General features: G+C 40.3%; 1 protein-coding gene across 1 annotated transcript in view; it reads left to right on the plus strand.

Moving 5' to 3' along the window:
* The window catches only part of GRAP2 (GRB2 related adaptor protein 2), a 90,263-nt gene that overhangs the window by 64,673 nt on the left and 6,758 nt on the right, over positions 1-18,832 (plus strand). The window contains exons 3-6 of the mRNA XM_042466552.1: positions 7,166-7,257; positions 9,850-9,969; positions 12,694-12,865; positions 17,829-17,942. Of these exons, the coding sequence (XP_042322486.1) occupies positions 7,166-7,257; positions 9,850-9,969; positions 12,694-12,865; positions 17,829-17,942 (498 nt within the window). The remainder of the gene's footprint in view (positions 1-7,165; positions 7,258-9,849; positions 9,970-12,693; positions 12,866-17,828; positions 17,943-18,832) is intronic.

Consider the following 18,832-nt stretch of genomic DNA (forward strand, 5'->3'; position numbering starts at 1 on the left):
GTAATCAAGTCGTGAGACCACTAGGGCATGGACCAGGATCTTGGCAGTAGAGGCGGAGAGATATGGTCGGATTTTGGCAATATTGTACAAAAAGAATCTACAAGCCTTGGCTGTGGTCTGAGGGATACACGACAGAGAAGAGTCAAAGATAAAGCCAAGACTGCGGGCTTGCTGGACTGGTTGAATGGAAATGTTGTCCACAGAGACAGAGAAGGAGTGTTGAAGGTTGGGCTTAGGAGGAAAGACAAGAAGCTCTGTCTTGGACATGTTGAGCTTCAAACACCGATGGCGCATCCACTGTGAGACAGCTGTAAGGCAAGACGAGACTTGCTGTTCAAGCCTTGGAGAAAGGTCAGGGGCAGAAAGATACAGCTGGGTGTCATCGGCATACAGATGGTAGGAAAAACCAAAAGAGCTGATGAGTTTTCCTAAGGACAGTGTGTAGAGAGAAAACAGAAGGGGACCCAGAACATAGCCCTGGGGAACTCCAACAGATAAGGGAACAGGAGAAGAAGTCAGACCCCCTGCAACTACTGCAAAAGATCTGCCAGACAAGTAAGATCTAAACCAGTCGAGAACAGAGTCTGAGAACCCAAGGTCAGAGAGTATGTCAATTAGGAGACAGTGATCAACAGTGTCAAAGGCTGCAGACAAATCGAGAAGAATGAGAACAGAATAAAGGCCATTAGCTTTGGCCTGTAAAAGGTCATTCGAGATCTTAGTGAGAGCTGTCTCTGTAGAATGCCTTGGGTGGAAACCAGACTGAAAGGGATCAAGAATGGAGTTGGCTTCAAGAAACTCAAGACAGCGAGAATAAACAACCCGTTCCAAAACCTTAGAAAGGAAGGGGAGAAGAGAAATCGGACGATAGCTAGACAAAGAGGAGGGGTCAAGAGAAGGTTTTTTCAGAATTGGGGAAATGAGAGCATGTTTGAAGTCCGACGGGAAGGAGCCTGTAGAGAGAGAGAGATTGAAGATATGGAGAAGCGAGGGCAGAAAGGAGGGAGCTATAGAGATTAGAAGACGAGTAGGAATAGGATCAAGAGGACAGGTAGCAGGTTTGGAAGAGTTCAGAAGTGTAGAGAGTTCATCCAAAGAGGCAGGAGGAAAGACAGAAAATTTGTTAGGCGAAGGCAATAGAAGATTAAGAGCAGAAGAAGAATCAGGAGGGACTATCTCAGAGCGAATAGTGGTAATCTTAGAGATGAAATAGTTAGCAAAGTCATTAGGAGAGAAAGATGAAGAGACAGGAGGAGAGGGAGGATTAAGCAAAGTGTTGAAGGTGGAGAACAAACGCTGCGGGCACCTCTCATTGGCAGAGATCAATGATTTGTAATAATACTGTTTTGCCATAGAGAAGGAAGAAAGAACAAATTTGAAATGGATAAAATCAGCCCACTCTTTGGACTTTCTCCAAAGACGTTCGGCCGCTCTAGAGCAGGACCGGAGAAACTTAATGTTGGGGGTAAGCCAGGGCTGAGGTCTAGTCTTGGAGGAAGAAGTGCTTACAGAGACAGGGGCAAAATGGTCAAGAGTTGAGGAAAGAGTGGAGTTAAATAAAGACATAGCTGAATCAGCAGAATCCCCGAGATTTAGGGAAGAGAGAGATGAATCCAGGGTCAGACCAAGATGGTTAGAGTCGACAGATTGAAGATCACGAAAAAGACGTTGAATAGTATGGCGAGGAGGAGGAGTATAAGTGAGAGCAAAGGAGATTAAATGATGGTCAGATAGTGGAAAGTCAAGTGCCAGGTAGTCAGAAATGGTGCAGTTTGCAGCAAGAACTAGGTCAAGACAGTGACCAAGAGAATGAGTTGAAGAGTTGGAATGTGGTTGGAGGCCAAAAGAAGCTAGCAGAGAGTTAAAGCGAGATGTTGTAGGGTTATTGGAATCGTCAACGTGGATATTAAAGTCACCTAGGATCAAAGTGGGGACTGAATCTGAAAGGAAGAATGTCAGCCATGATTCAAAGTCAGATAGGAACTGGGTGGCAGAACCAGGAGGGCGATAGATGACTGCAACCCGGAGCTGTAGAGGAGAAAAGAGTCTAATAGGATGAAACTCAAAGGAAGAGAAATGATAGCTGGGGGGAAAAGATAGAACTTGAAACTGGCAGAAGTTATAGCAAGATACCAACCCCTCCTCCTCGACCCTCAGGACGGCTTGTGTGCGTGAAGGAGAGACCACCAAAAGAAAGGGCAGAGGAGGTTGCAGTATCATGGGCTGGGAGCCAGGTTTCGGTGAGAGCGAGGAGGTTAAAGGGTTTAGAGAGAAAGAGGTCATGAATTGTTGTTGCTTTAGGGGCAGCAGAGCGGCAGTTCCAGAGGGAACAGAGGAAGGGAAGCAGGGAGACAGGGAGAGGCCGAATGGGGATCAGGTTAGGAGAAATGTGGCGAGCCATGGGAAGGATGGGATTCACAGAGAAAAGAAAGAGGTGAAGCTAGCTTTACAATTAAAGGTCAACAACAACAATAACAATAATGACAAAAACAATAATAATATAGCCAGCTCAGGCCTTCTGGGTAGGAGGCCAATGCAAGCAGGAAGTTCTTCCAGGGAGCACAGGTTATACTTGTCCTTCTTCCTGTGGAGAATTCTGGGACAAGCAGGAGAGTGAGATGGAGCAAGGGCCTACTGGGAAGGATAGAGTTCCTTTGTGTAGGGCTGATGGGAAGCCCTCCTTCCTTCTTTCCCTCAGAGGCAGAGATGGAGCCAAGGGCCTTCTGGGAAGGATAGAGTTCCAGGACAGTTTGCTTCTCAATTTGCATTCACAGCTCATTAATTATTCTCTTTTCTGGCACCCTAATGAGAGATAGGAAGGAAGGAGCCTCTACTGCACCCATTATGTTTAGTACCCAGGGTGGAGTGCCCCCTTGCCCCCACGTTTGGTTCACCACTGACTATAAATTAGAGATTCATTGATAATTGCCAGCTTACAAAAGAATGGACATTTTCTTCTTCTTCCAAGCTTTTAATTTTCATTTTAAGGTTGAGCAAGAACAAAATGTTTTCCTTAGATGTCGAGTAGTAGGTGATGCAATTGCAAATAATGGAAGATCTATTCACAAGGCATTCTTTTGGGGACAATTTCCAGAGGATGTAACAAGCCAGCAACACAGGGAAATGTCTTGTTCACCGATGTTCCTAGTACCTACTGTATATGAAATAACAGGATCATAAATGTCACATATTGTAACACATATTTGCAAGTTGCTGAAGCATGGGAAGCAGTTTTTGAAAGGCAATGTTGGACACATTACTGATATGGAGATTAAAGAGACAGAAAAGGTGAAGCCCACTGAGAGCTCACAACCTTTCGTCTTCTATAAACCCCTCCCTCCGTCCCTAGCTGTCTCCCATCTTCCATTCACCAGGAGCTTTATCACACAAGAAAAGAAAATGGAAACAGAACTGGAGAACAACAGCTTTCTCCATGCCTTACAGGAGTGCTTCCATTCTATTCCCATAGGGAACAGTTGTAAAAGCACATCTTTTTTTAGCTAGAAAAATCCACTAGAGAAAAAAAACACTTTTACAATCGTCTCCCATGGTAAAAGAATAGAAGCATTGCAACCTCATGCAATAATACACAGAGAAATCCACTCTTCTCTGGCTCCATTTCGGCTTTGTTTTCTCGTGTTATAAGGCTCCAGCTCACCTTTATTTCTCTGGAAGGCCAGTTTCAACAAACTAAGCAAAAGCTGTGTTTGGTAATGTATTGTAATTTATTTGTATTTAACTATGGTTTAGTCACCACAAGAACACCACAATTAGAAAATAAAATGTTAAGGATTTTCAAGATGTGGAAAGAAAGTTCATTTTTTTGTACGTATTTAAAACCAGCCATTGGTGTAGCTAATCTAGCTGGTACATACATAGCTGTACAAATCTTTACTATGCAGTTTGACAGTTTGACTTGTAGTGACACCAGCATTCACAGAAATATTCATTTGTGGTCATTCATGTGAAGAGAAAAATAAACAGAAGAATGTATATGCTGAATGTAGATAAAGTAGGATTATCCTTTCCTTTATACATTCTGATTATTTACATCTGTACAAGGAAATTGCAAGGCTTCCAAACCAGGGTTCTTCCAGAAGGAGGAAATGTGTCAGGAGATGGTGGTATTAGTTGCTGTACTTCCTTTTTTAAAAAGGTCCATATTATGTTTTGCCAAGGATAAAATTTTTAAGGTTATTTCTCCTCCATTTCTGCAATATACCCCAAAAGCAAGGGTTCCCCCTCCCCAAAATTCCGATATATTTGTTCATATTGTGGATTGTTGGGAATATAGAAACATAGAGTTGGAAGAGACCACAAAGGCCATCCAGTCCAACCCCCTGCCATGCAGGAACTCACAATAAAAGCATCCCTGACAGATGACTATCCAGCCTCTGCTTAAAGATCTCCAAGGAGGGAGACTCCATCACTCTATGAGGGAGTGTGTTCCACTGCCAAACAGCTTTTAGTGTCAGGAAGTTTCTCCTAATGTTGAGGTGGAATCTCTTTTCCTGTAGCTTGTATCCACTGTTTCAGGTCCTATTCTCTGGAGCAGCTGAAAACAAGCTTGTTCCATCCTCAATGTGACACCCCTTCAGATACTTAAACAGGGCTATCATATCATCTCTTACCCATCTCTTCTCAAGGCTAAACATACCCAGCTCTCTAAGTCTCCCCTCATAAGACATGGTTTCTAGACCCTTCACTGTTTTGGTCACCCTCTTTTGGGCATACTCGTTTCTCAACATCCTTTTTGAATTGTGGTGCCCAGAAGTGAACACAGTATTAAAATCAGTGTACCCACTCTCTCACTCCTATTTATTTTCAGGTTGTTCTCACCTTCTGTCCTATTTTTCCTCCCCCACGACCCAAGCTTCCTGTTTTTAATATAAATACTGTTTTAAATATTTTAAACTCTTTTTAGTGTGTTAACGATAAAGCAGTAGGCTTGAGCTAAATAGAGCTGAATCGTGTTATTGATGTGACACCGAATTGAAGTTCCCACTATGTTTACCACAATCAAAGCTGTCCGTGGCAATTTAACACACTTCATGTTCACATTTTCCTTTGAATTGATTCAAAATGGATTTCCACATGTTTGATCAATACTTGGGTTTTTTAAACTGTGAGTCAAATGATGCGCATCTACGTCACACTATTTGGGTGATGTTTTCCCAGTTGTTCAACATTAAGCACCATTCCCTTGGGGACACTCCCCCTCTCTGGATGGCAATGGCAAATCCCTCTGAAGAACTCTTGCCGAGAAACCTTCATGATATGTCTGCCCCTCGGCACATAAGCCTTCCCTTCTGAGTGCTCTGAATGGGATCGACGGTGTGTTCCCACTGACAACTCCCTCCAAAAACCCAGTTCTTTTAAAAGACGCATTGGACCCCCTGGTTCCAAAAGAACTGGGGTAAGTTGGCATTTCGCTTGCCCCACTGCAAACTGCGCAGAGTGTGCTTGGCACAAGTATGAACAACCCCCCCCCCCCCTTTAACGTGGCTTCCACACTGGGTTATTTCCTAGTGTGAATGGAGCCCAATATTGATTAATATGGATTTTGAAGGTCTAGATGGCTAAAGGGGATAAGAAATTGAGATGTATAAAGAAGCAATTAAGGAAAGTTATAGAAAACAGAAAATAACAATTTAAAAGGCAGATAATAATATTTAAAATAAAAGAATGGATGTGATTTTTCTTTTCTTTTTTCCCTTTATGATTGTTCATAAGACACAGCTAATGTTATGTCAGATGGTAAAAGAGAAATTAAGAGGGGGTAACTTCAGAAGCTTAATGGGAATATTTGCATTTAAGAGGTAACCAAAATAGAAGTATCTGATTTAGTTGAGGGAAAGACTAATTGTAATAATAGATTATAAAGATTACTAAAACTTAGTAATAAATATATATTAATACATATCTGATTGATTTGCTGCTGAGGATAATAGCCTTGATTGTAAAAGAGTTAATATGGAGAATTAATATTCTTAATATACAGAAAGAAGGTTGATTTTTTTTTCTTGTATGAGAGAGAGATTGATGGATCTTCCAGTTTAATAACAGCTCAAGAAAAGGTTGGAAGTCACTTTTATTTTTCCTAGTTTTTTGTTTTCCTTTCTTATTTTCTATATTTGTATTTACTTTTTCACTCTTGTTCTTTCCTTCTATTTTCTCTTTATAGATATTGTTGTTCTTCTGCTTTTATATAACTGGAAAGCTTTAAATAAAATGTGTAACCAGTGGAACTTTCTTGCATATATACATAAATAGGATCTCTCTGTGTGTCTGATACACAGGGATGAAGTTTATTTTCAATTGCACACAAATGCCTTGGTGAACATGTACATTAATATGCAAACATACTGTTCTGTACATCAGAATCTGTTGGTTTTCCTTCCTACTTTGCCACCCCCGGTTAAATGGAAGGATTTGCATTTCTCTGGCCAGAGCACTAAAAACAAAGCAACCCATTAAAAAAACTCACACAGACCTTCTTAAACCCTGTAAGATCTTCAAAATAGAACTCCTTCATCAAAGGCATATTAGAAAGCCATGCTACATATACCTTCACTATCTGAACAGGCTGCAGGAATTTGGTAAAAACTAACAAGCACCTCCTCTAATACCCCTGTCTTCCTCATATAGCTTTAGTTCTTTGGAGAATGCATCTCCACCTCAGGCTTACTGCTGAGAGCTCTTATTATCAATAACTTCACAATCTCCTAGTTTTCTCCTATCATACCAAATTACTTAATGTCCCTTTGTTTCCTTTTCTTTTTGTTTGCATTGTCTTGCTTTGAAGTTTCATTTGCTATAAGGCAGGGCCACTTAACTTTTAGGTTAACTGTTTAAAAAGTACAATACTAGCCAAGAAGTCTTTACATATGGGTTCTGTGAGAAAACTGAATCTATCCTCTTTTCAGTATCCCCACAACCAGAATGTGATGAATGAGGAATAGCTGCCCTATGAGAAAACTGAAGTGGGATTCAAAGACATAGCCATGTTAGTGTGGATCGGTATGCAAAGAGATCTTTTAGCACCTTTGAGACTGAGAGAAAGAAGTTGGTAGCATAAGCTTTGATAGACTCAGGTTTACTTCATCAGATGCATGAAGAGCATAGCATCCTATAAACCAATATTGATTCTTCCTTTGATGTACAGATCTTAAGTTCTCAGGAAGACTGGTATAAGGCTGAGTTGAAGAGCTATGAAGGCTATGTCCCAAAGAATTTCATAGATTTTCATGTCCCCAGGTATGTACAATCTTACATTAGATTTATTCTTTAGTATGAAGTACTGAAAAGAAGAGACTATGCCATGGCAAAATTAACATGGTGTTGCCTGTGTTTTGCACATTTGCCTTAAAATGTATACATGCTCCTTCTGACTAGCAGTTTGCTAGAATGCACCTAAGTTAGTTACTGATGATGCTAACACTAAAGTGCCTCTAACACATGCTTCCAGTCCTCACCACAGGCATGCTACTGAATGTAGCAGTGAGAATGTGAGACTTGGAGTGTATCTACACAACATGGTTACACCAGCTTGATACAATTTTGTCTGTCATGGGTCCACTCTGTGGAGTCCTGAGATTTGTAGCTATGGTCCTTAGAATTCTAATACTGTAATTCAGATAAGTGCTGTAGAACTCTCTAATAGAAACTCCTGAATACTACATCACATTACAGACCCCAGAATTTCAGACGATGAAGTGTGGGAACTTAAGTGATATCAAACTACTATAACTATGTAGTATAGATATGATTTAGGACTGAGGAGATTGAGATTCAAATTCCCTCTCAGTAATGAAGTTAACTGGATAATTAACCTCATAAGATTTTTCCGAAGAAAAAATGATGAGGAACAGGGGGAAGAACTGTACATGTTGGCCTGAAAAGACACACTTAGGCTGACATTATGTTACTGATATATGCATATGTGGGTTGTGCTATGCATGCTGAGAGAATTGTTTGATGTAGTGCAACAGTTGCATTCTGCTGACACTGACAGAAATGGAGTTGTGCGTACAGCAAAGTTCTCCATTGTGCTGAAGCACTGTGCATGCCACATTGCGGTTGTGCCTCACCCATAGCACAACAGCACCATATTCAACATGTGTTGTACACCTTCTGCATGGGAGTTATGTAGTGCTCATGCAGTGTATGTCTGCATGTGGCAAGATATGCGGCTAAGGGATATATGTGATGATAGTCATCTGCACTGATTTTTTTTTTAAGGTAGTCTTATCCATAGCTCAAAAACAGTGGGTATCTGCTTAGTATCTACTTTAGTTTGGTTCCAGGACACATTGTGGATACCAAAATCCACTGATGCTCAAGTCTCATATTCCATAGTGTAATAAAATGCTGTGTCTTATATTAAATGGCAAAATCAAGCTTTTTGGATTTTTAAAAAAATATTTTCAAGTTGTGGATGGTTGAATCAGGGGATGCAGCATCTGTGGCAATGAATGGCCAACTACATATCCACTTAAAGCAATGGGACGTAAATCAGTTATGACTATCTCATCCCACTGATTTTAGTGAGTAAGTTTAAATCCAAACCGGTAACAACCAAATCACATTGCAGTCTTCTTTAAAAGAAGCTTCTTTTTTGAGATTGCTGCAGGGTAGCAGAGAACACATGCCTAGTAGCTTGACTTCAGTAGGCAAGATGTCTGGCAATGTCAAGTTTCTAAATAATTATTTGCATATGATTAACCTGAAGCAGGTGTGAGAAGAGCAGTTCTTTAAGGCACTGAATTATCCTGTGTTGTTATATTGTACCACTGCCCCCTGCTGATGGAAACAAAAGGACCTGTTTGTATAGGAGAGTTCCATCTGGCAGCTGGGATGTAGAAAAATTAGCATAGACCAATATAGACACAGTTGAAAAAAGCAAGTAACTACACTCTTTTCAAATGAACCTGGATCCCAAAAAGAATTGAAGTTGATTTAATAAGATTATTGAAAGCAGATTTTTTTTAATCCATTTTTCTACTGCTGACTTCCTTGGTGATGTCTATTGCAATGGGAGCTATCTAGCTATAGAACTGTTTTGTATGTTAGGCTGCATCCACATTGTGGAAATAATGCAGGTTGACACCACTTTAACTGGCCTGGGTAATGTAGTTTGTTGCAGCACAAGAGCTCTCTGACAGAAATGGCTAAATGTCTCACAAAATTACAGTTCCCAAAATGCTATAGCATTGAGCCATGGCAGTTAAAGTGGTGTCACACTGATTATTTCTGCAGTGTGGATGCAGACTTAGAAGTGCATGCACCTCATCTTGTTATTGTTAGGGCAATGTATGTGGCTGCATAATAGTCTGACTTATGTCAACATACTGATACAAGTATTGCAATTAACAGCAGGAAATGAAAGCTTCCAGTTACCAATCTGAGTTTCCAAAATGCTCTGTGTTTTGACAGGAGCTTGCTTGATTTCCACCACCATCTCAGCCAGTTTCCACAATTCATATGTGATATTGTAAATCAAAAGAGCCTGGGAAAAGCTGGACTTTATTTTTCTGTTTATTTAACTATCATATCTATGTTCCCACAGCCAATTGCTTGCTGGCTGGACAATTCTGTGAGTTATATTTTTTAAAAAAATAACTTTTATAAGCTTTGAAAATAGACTGGACTGGGTTTTGTTTTGTTTTTTAAACAAAATCTATCTTTTTCTTTAGCCAAGAATTGTCTTGCACTATTTCAGAATGAGTAACTGCCATTTCCTCCCATTGTACTCTGTCTCTTTATCTGGTTTACTGCTAATCTTTCCAATTTCCAATTTATCACCTCTTTCTCTTCACCAACTACATTCATCTGTGTTACATTTGGCAGCTGGTTCCATGAAGGAGTATCTCGTCACAAGGCTGAGAATATGCTCAAGGACAAGGGAGTTGGTGCTTTCATCGTTCGAGCTAGTCAGAACTCCTCAGGTGACTTCTCCATCTCTGTCAGGTACCTGTGACGTCTAGTCTTCCCTTGTAGTTCTTAAGAAAGATTGATATGGTGAGAGGAGTCTCCCTCTTGCCAGTATCTTTAAATGGTATTCTTTTCCATCTCTGTTTGCAAGAGATTCCTGATTTTTTTTTAAGAAAAAAAAATGTTTTCTGCCTTCAAAGAGATATTGGGATCGCTTATAACATCATAAACCATGGCCAATAAAATAATTCAGAAAACACTTCTATGTTAAGCTGTCAAGTCAAGGGTGCATCTATATATTATTAACCTATAAATGGTTGCGCATTTTCTGATCACCAACTTAAGTCAGTTATCTCTTGTACTTTTAGTTAACTGAAATGAGGTATTTTATTGTTTTATCACTGTGTTTGCTTTTATTACTTGATTTTATGTTATTTTTGTGGGGTTTAATATGCCAATTTGTAAACCCTGTTTTAGTTTTTGGAATGGAAATCTGTACAGAAATGTCTTACTAATTTAAAAAAAAAACTTTAGAAGTACAGTCAGTCCTTTTGTGTTCAGTGGAACTTATTCTTCAATAAGCAGGTTTAGGATTACAACCTAAAATGTCTAAAAATAGAAAGAAATCAGTTTTTAAATGGCAGAACAGGGCAAAAAGCAGGGGCCAATGAAGTGCTTTTAAAACCTTCTTATTTGACCTTTCAGAGGATTAGCTCTCTTGCCGCAAAAACAACAAAGCTTTGTAGTACCTTAAAATCTACCAAAACTTTTTATGACATAAGCTTGGAATAAACTCAAGTCCATTTCATTAGTGGTATGAAATGTCATCCTAAACTGACAGATAGGCATACTCAAAGTTGTGTAGGGAGGAGGGATTGTGAGCAGTGAGATGTGAAAAGCATAGATTTGGACAAGTTCATTAACTTCTGTATAAGTAAAATGAGCACAATGACCATTCCCCAAATCTTGTGGATGAGTCTGAGTCTATGTGTGGGTCATTGCTGTACTTTGGGGTAATGATATTAGCATAAACTGTCAAAACTGTCAAAACTAACTTATTTTGCACAACACCCAAGGGTTTTTCCCCCCTCAAATTAAAGTTTCATTTTAAAGAGTCATGAAGAACAAAAAAATAATTGAAAAATACACAAATACTCTCATAATCTCATCTGGGAGGTGGGTGGGAAAGCTTCTGAAATTTTCTTTTCCATGTAAGCATGAAATAAGTGACATCCCTAATGCTCTGCCACTACACAATGGGCCCTCCAAGTGACCCACATAGGTCTTGTGTGTGACCTAACTGAGAGAAAGTTAAATCTAAATTAGTGATGAGCCTGGAGTAAAAGATGCAGACATGAAGAGCAGAGTATTTCCCTCCTGTGTTTGGCAACACAGAAGCTTAGAAAACCATTTCCTCTCTGACCTTTAATTATATATTTTTTAAAAAGTACTTTATTATTTTAATAGCAATCTATTTTAATATTGTAATAATTTAATTCCTTTTTAATGCACCTCTTTTCTATATTTTAATTGTATTGTTGTTTAATATTGTTGAGCTGCTCTGAGTCCTAATTCTGGTAAAGGACGGGGTATTTATAAATAATAATTATAAAAATAATATGTCCAATTATGTATCTGCCCTTCAGGCCAGATACTGTATGTGCTGTTAGTAGGAGTACTGGTGCTTCTGTGTATAGTCTTTAGTATGACCATTAGTTTAAATTGGTTTACACTGCCTACAGCAGCAGTATTACACTGACCTGTTAGAATAAGAGATGCCAAAGACAAAGATCTTGAAAAGCTACTTTTGTGGACTACACTCCCACAATCCACCAGCCAGCAAGACATGGTCCTACTGGCTTGGGGATTAAAAGTAATGTTTTCAAGTTTTGCAGAGATGTCACTGCCCAGTTTGTCTCTGCTGTGAATGGTAGTAATTTAAAACAGCCTTGAGTATTTATCCTATGTGGTCAAAGCAGCAAATAACTGACCATTTACCTTGATACAGGCTCACTGATAAGGCCTCCTAAAGAGCTGTAACCCCTCTCTCTTGTCTCCTGTCTCTCCGATAGCTTCAGTAAGAAGAGACTACAGGGAGAGTTAAAGCCCCTCTTCCTACTTCTCCCCCCAAATTATGGCTCCAGTTCTTTGGTGAGGGTATGCCAGGTATTAGAATGTTTTTTTAAAAAAAAAACAGCTATGCAATACCAAATTATGTGACAAATGTCACAGCTCTGGGTTGGCAACTGCCATGGGCCTGGGAACCAATTTTTCTCCCCTGGGATCTTCTGGGGGGCCACACAGACTGCTAAAAATGGCTCCTCAAAAACCCAGTCCACATCAGGTTTTGATGAACACCTTTTTAGAATGTTAAAATAGTGCAGTTAGTTAATGCAATGTGTTCAGAAGGTGAATAATTTATGGGAGATTCTAAGACAGGCATTTCACACACACACTCCTTTGGAGGGACAAGAATGAAGTTGTCCAGGGGGTTTGATGGGTTTGAGGACCACAGAAAGAGGCTAAGGGGACCATGTGCCACCTTAGGGTGGCACCTTGCTCACCCTTAATCACTGGGAATATTTAGCATTCAGCATTAAGGGTATTTTCACACATAATGTAAATAAAGCTGTAAAAGTGTTCCATTGTGAATATTGGCAGTGCAGGATGTGCAGCTATAGGATAGAATTGTTTTAAAATTAGGTTAGCAGAAATTGAACTCTATTGCCAATATTTTTTAAAATTCCCCTTGGTGCCCAGGCATGAAGTGGATGTCCAGCACTTTAAAGTGATGAAGGATGCAAAGGGCAACTACTTTTTGTGGAGTGAGAAGTTCCAGTCATTAAACAAGCTCGTGGAATACTACAAGACCATTTCCATCTCCAAACACACAGAGATCATCCTGCGGGAGGAGACTATAAAAGAACAGCAGGTAAACCTTACAGATCTCCATTTAAAAAAAAAAAGTAGCCAAGAAGGAAAAGTCAACATTATTGCTTTTGAAGCATGTCATTAGAAGTGTCAATAAGTGACTTTTGCTATGACGTTGGCTTACCTATCAGCTTTTACCTGGTCTGTTTCCACTGCGCAGTCCATCCACCAATTTTATATGCTATTCTCAAGAGTTGTGCATGTATGTTGTTATTTATTATGTATAGCTAAATAATTTGGTATCTTTTCATCAGCCTTAAATACAACATCCAACTAGTAACAACTTCATTTTTAATCCTGATTTAGGGACCCTCTAGGGTCCAAAATATTTTAAAGACATCAGATCCCATCTTCTAAGATAAAACATGGTATAAGCCCGGGTTAGTATTTGAATGAGAGACTACTGATGAATACCAGGTGCTGTGGCTATATTTCAGATGAAGGAATTGGCAAAAGCCCCTTGCCTAAGAAAGAGGAGGGCAAACTCAAAATGGAAAGGGATTTGAGACAGACAATAGAAACACTTCAAAATTATATATATATTTTAATAAACTTCAAAAAGAACCAGCTCCAGCCTGCAACAGTGTGGACACATTTAGAAGCTCAGATAGAGACACAGAAAGGATGCATGTTTCTTTCTCAGGAGAATAAACCAAAAATCAAACTATAGATAAGGACCTTAATGTCCAAAATGTCAATGGACTTGGTGCAGTTGGCAAGAGTTGTATAACTTTTGATAGTGAGTATTCAATTGATTCTGTGGGCAAGACTGCATGCCAGCAAGCTCTTGAGTCATGTAGTACAGTGTCAATACTTGATTACAGTCATTCATTGGTGTGAGGTTAAAAGAATCAAAATGGAGAAACTGGGTTAGAATCAAAAACAGAATGTGTAGCATTTCAGGACTCCCTCTGTGGTCATGTTGGCTGTGAGATTCTGGGAGCTGTAGTCCAAAAAGTAACTTTTCCAAGCTTTGATGTGAAAAGTAAGTTAAATATTATGAAGCTGATATATGCTAATAAAAAAGGATGGAGGAACAATGATACCAATCATGAGTAGGATTGCCAAACTGAATAGGGCTTCTGTTCCTTTAATACTTATATGAATCAGAAGGAATATTAGCAGGTATTGCTTGTTACACAACATGCAACATCTGATGAAATTCTTTCTTCTACACAACTGTTAAAGGTATAAGGACTCTCTGTAATTTTCATTTTGGCAATCCTAAGAGAGTTGTCTGTCTTCATTCTAATCTTTTGTTGTTAACTGCCTTTACGTTGATCCTTTTGGCTGTCTGTGAAATCCTCAGCACTCTTCCTATCTTTCTCCTATCTTCTTTCTTGACTGTCCAGCTCTCCCATCCATACATGGTAATAGGGATGCTTATATGATTCTGACTTGTGCTGAGTTGCATGTCTTTGCATTTTAGGATCTTTTCTAGTTCTTTCATAGCCACCCTCCCCATTCTTAATCTCCTTCTGATTTCCTGGCTGCATTTCCCATTTCGATCAATGGGCCTTATCACATGTGAAACAGGAGCTCCAATTCGAAGCGAGGGGGGAGCAGAGTCACATCGGATCCAAGGCAATTCACATGATGTATTATCATACCTGAGGAACAAAATTGTGGTCTCTACTTTGGCAAAGCCCTGGTGGTGCAGTGGGTAAATGCCTGTACTGCAGCCATTCACTCGAAACCACAAGGTTGCGAGTTCAAGACCAGCAAAAGGGCCCAAGCTCGACTCAGGCTTGCATCCTTCCGAGGTCGCTAAAATGAGTACCCAGACTGTTGGGGGCAAATTAGCTAACTTGCTAATTAGCTTACTTGCTGTTCACCGCTATGATCTTTGGAATAGCGGTATATAAATAAAACAAAATTTAAAAAAAAACACAAAAGCGGAGCGAGTGCACATTGTATTACCACACCAGAGGGATTCAATGATTCAAATTGGCACCTTTGTGCATGCTCAGTGGGGCTCTGGACGCTGTCATCCTTCCCTGCCCCCTCCTTAGCTGTCATCCTTCATCAGGGTGAAGGACCAGGCAGGGGATAATGGGACAGGTGGCAGAGGGTCATTGGGGCAAGATTGGATTGAAGGAGCAGGCAGAGGATGATGGGACAGGTGGCAGGTGGTCACTGGGGGAGAGATCAGAGTGAAGGAGCAGGTAGGGGATGATGGGACAGGTGTCAGGGTGCCAGAGGGGGTGAGATCAGGGTGGATCAGGCAGGGGATGATGGGATAGATGGCAGGGGGTCACTGGGGGCGAGATCAGGGTGATGTTCTACACCAGACCAATTTGAAGTGAAATTGAAGTGAGCTTGGAAACAATTTTTGTGAATTCACTTGTTACCGAATTCACAAAAATGAGGAGTGACTCTGAATTTACTGTGGATCCGCCTCGGAACGACCCCCTATAGAAAGCAATCATGTCTGATAATACATCACATTATAACGTGAATACGCATGGCTGGACCCGCAGTAACTCCGGATCTGAGCTCCAAAACTCCTCGTACGTACCCCAATGTTTGATCCCAGATATAAGAACTCTTTTATGATTTCTCGAAGGTTATCGCAAGGGGGCAAAAAGTCCCCCGATGTGTTCTAACGAGCACGAGCGCGGGCGCGCACGGACCGTGATGGGAACCCGATGGGGCCCAGAACGCTAGTTTACCGCACGGTGGAACGCCGCCGCTGCCTCCGGGCGTTCCCATCGGGTTCCCGATGTGTTCCAGGAGGCGCCATTTCTGGGAACATTTCAAAAGCCGTTCCCAGAATGGCGCTCCCTGGAACACATCGGGAACCCGATGGGAACGCCCGGCGGCAGCGGCAGTGTTCCACCGTGTGGTAAACTAGCGTTCTGGGCCCCAGCGGGTTCCCATCACGCTCCGTGCGCGCCTGCGCTCATGCTCGTTACAACACATGGGGGGACATTTTTGCCCCCTTGCGATAACCTTCTTTTCTCATTGTCTAGTTTGAATGTGTTCTCTGTGGTCCTTTTTTGTTTGTTTGTTTTCTTTATGTTCAACAGTAAACCTGCCTTTGCACTTTCTTCTTTACAATAAATAAAAAGAAGTCATGGAGGTTATTAGAATGAAAATACAAAAGGTAAAAGAAAATACATTGCACAAGATATTGGGGAATTATAGATATCCTGGGCCACTGGCAGCCTGTTTCAGTCTATGCCAGAGCGACGAGAAAACAGCAGATCAAAGGTTGCCAAGCATTACCCTTGTAGAGTGTTGACAAGGAAAACGCTCGGTATCTACAGTAACCACAGCCCTGATTAACCAGGAAGTGGACTCTGATATTAAATTACCAGGATGTGATTGTTGAGGCAAGGCAGAAAGAAGTATGTGCTTATAACAGCAGTGGTTTTATAACCACATTGTATGGGGAAGAGCATTTCATTTATTCAGAAGAGAAGCTAGGATACCTTTCTCTATCCGACCGACATTCACAGTGTCCACTTCCTACCCCTCAGTTACCCATTTTTCAAATACTGTTGTAGCATGTAAAGAAGTGTACTTGTCTGGAAAGGCAAGTAATGGCATGAAACATTAGCAAAAGTCAGATTGTTAAGTTAGTTACTAAGACGTATGTGCTAGGTGGTGGCGCATCTATTAAGCAAACTGTTCAAGGCTGGATACGGCTTAAAATAGTGTTTTCAACTATGAGACTAAAATCATTTTTGCTGCTTGTCCTGTGACTCTGAATTGCTCATTTGCATTACAAACATCCTTTTTCATGCTCTTGCTCCTGCATTCACATATTCATATAAACATTACAAGAGAGGATCCAAGGTGATTTAATCCTACAATCAGGAAGAAAAGCTGCTAGCCACACCAAGTTACACAATAATACCTGGATGGGAGACCACCAATGAATGTCAAGTGCCATAGGCTATTATTTCAGAGGAAGGAACTGGCAAAACCACTCTGAGTATTTCTTGCCTAGGAAAATCCTCTGAAATTCATGGGGTACTTGATATTTGAAGGCAGGAACAAAAACAAAGACAATCACTCTGACCTCCATGTTGTACTGATTTGCTAGGATTATAGAAACTGTGAGAACATTTGCAAGTCCAGTTGCTAAGAAAATGTAAGCCTGAAACTTATTTTTCAAAACAAAATTAAAAGCTCTAGTGTTTCGAATTTAGAAAGAAGTGCCCTGACTGTACACTAAAAACCAAAAAACTTTTTGAGAGTTTTCTGAAGAGCTAAAATTATCAGGAGAACAAGCTCAGAGGGTTTTGAACCAAGACTTTAAAAAAATTCTTGTTGACTTATAAAACAGATGTACACATAGAGACACACAACTAGCTCATACTAGACATTTCCCTTTCATGTGTTTGTTTTAGCAAAGTGGAACTACCCAGCTGCATGTGAAATATTATATTTTCTTACTTTTAAAAAGTTATATTTATTGTATTAAATATGCAAATCACAGACCAAAACACACATCAAACATATTATAAACATGAATATTAATATTAGAAGAGAACTCTTACAAATATTATCATTTGTAAGTAGTTCCCAGAACTTGGAAAATATTTTTTTTAATTACAACTCACAAAATTCTCCAACCAGCAAAGCTATAGTCCCAACTGGAATGATTATAGTTTTAATAAAACAGTATTGTCAGACTTGCATTTGAAGAGATAGACAAGGAAGTTGATCAAGTCTACAAAACCCTCTGCTACAGCCTCGTTCACACAGTTAGTGTCAAAGGTGCTAGATGATGCCTTTGCAAATATGTTAATGTTAAGGTGTCACAAATAGTCTGTGTTGTTTATGCTCCAACAGGTTTAGGGGAAACAATAACTCAAAGTGGAGAAAAGGGCCACTTTGGGGATTCATTGTGGAGATTCTGGAAGCTGTAGTCCAAAAAAGTTTTTTTAAAAAATCTAACCTCTGCCTAGAAGGCAATTCAAAACATAACAGAAAGGCCTGCTCTCTCTTTCCAGGATGTGTGCTTTCACAAAAAGGAAAAGGAAGCAGTTCTTCCACCTGCCAAAGAGACAGGAGCATCAGGGCACAACAAAGATGTGGCTCACTCTACATCCTGGCAGCATAAGCAGGTAAATAATAAGGGCAAAAACAGCCTTTCCTGTAACAGTAAGGAGATTTCTTGAGAAATTTAAGAAAAAGACAATTAGCTTTGCACAGTACTGTGATAACCTGGATCTCAAGGGAAGTTACTTTTCTGTTGCTAATAAAACATGGTGAAAATATGTCCCCCCCCCCCCCCGAATGTTCCTAGAGGGCATTCTGGAGCAACAAATTATTATTATTTTGCAGGAGTGAGTGTGGCATGTGGGGGAGATATAAACCTCCAAGGTTTCCTGGTGGGCTAATACCACCACCTACCCTTCCACAGTTGTCCACACCTGCTGCAGAGAGATTCTACATTCATAGCGGTTAAGATGGTATTCTCTATCTAGGTGGTGGATAGACTGTATTTTCCACAGGAAGTCAGTCATATCCCTCACATTGCTTGGAGTATTGTTGGCATATGATCTGAGAACTGAGTCCATATATCCAGACACCCCAACAATGAGAAGTCCAGTGTTTGAGACAATGGACCATCCGAGGTTGCCTTTTTTATGCATCTTGGGTAGTAGATAGCAGGTGCCTGGTTGGTGCCTCTGGGCTGTGCTCATGTGGATTTGGTTCTGTACATCAGTGGGGGAATTCTCTCAATAACTGTGTAGTTCCTTCTGATATTCATCAGTAGGTTCAGTAGACAGGGGGTTGTAAAATGTAATATTGGACAAATGTCTCTCAGCCTCATTCCATATGAAATATGATTGGTAAGTTTTGTCCTTTGTTGGTTATTATAGCCTGGACATAGCAGTAAACATATTACAGTGGGACCTTAATATCTGCTGTGGTTTGGTTCCAGGATCCCCTGTGGATAACAAAATCCGTGGATGCTCAAGTCCCATTAAATATAATGGCATAGTAGAAT

This window comes from Sceloporus undulatus, chromosome 5, assembly GCF_019175285.1.
Source record: "Sceloporus undulatus isolate JIND9_A2432 ecotype Alabama chromosome 5, SceUnd_v1.1, whole genome shotgun sequence".
NCBI classification, from domain to species: domain Eukaryota; kingdom Metazoa; phylum Chordata; class Lepidosauria; order Squamata; family Phrynosomatidae; genus Sceloporus; species Sceloporus undulatus.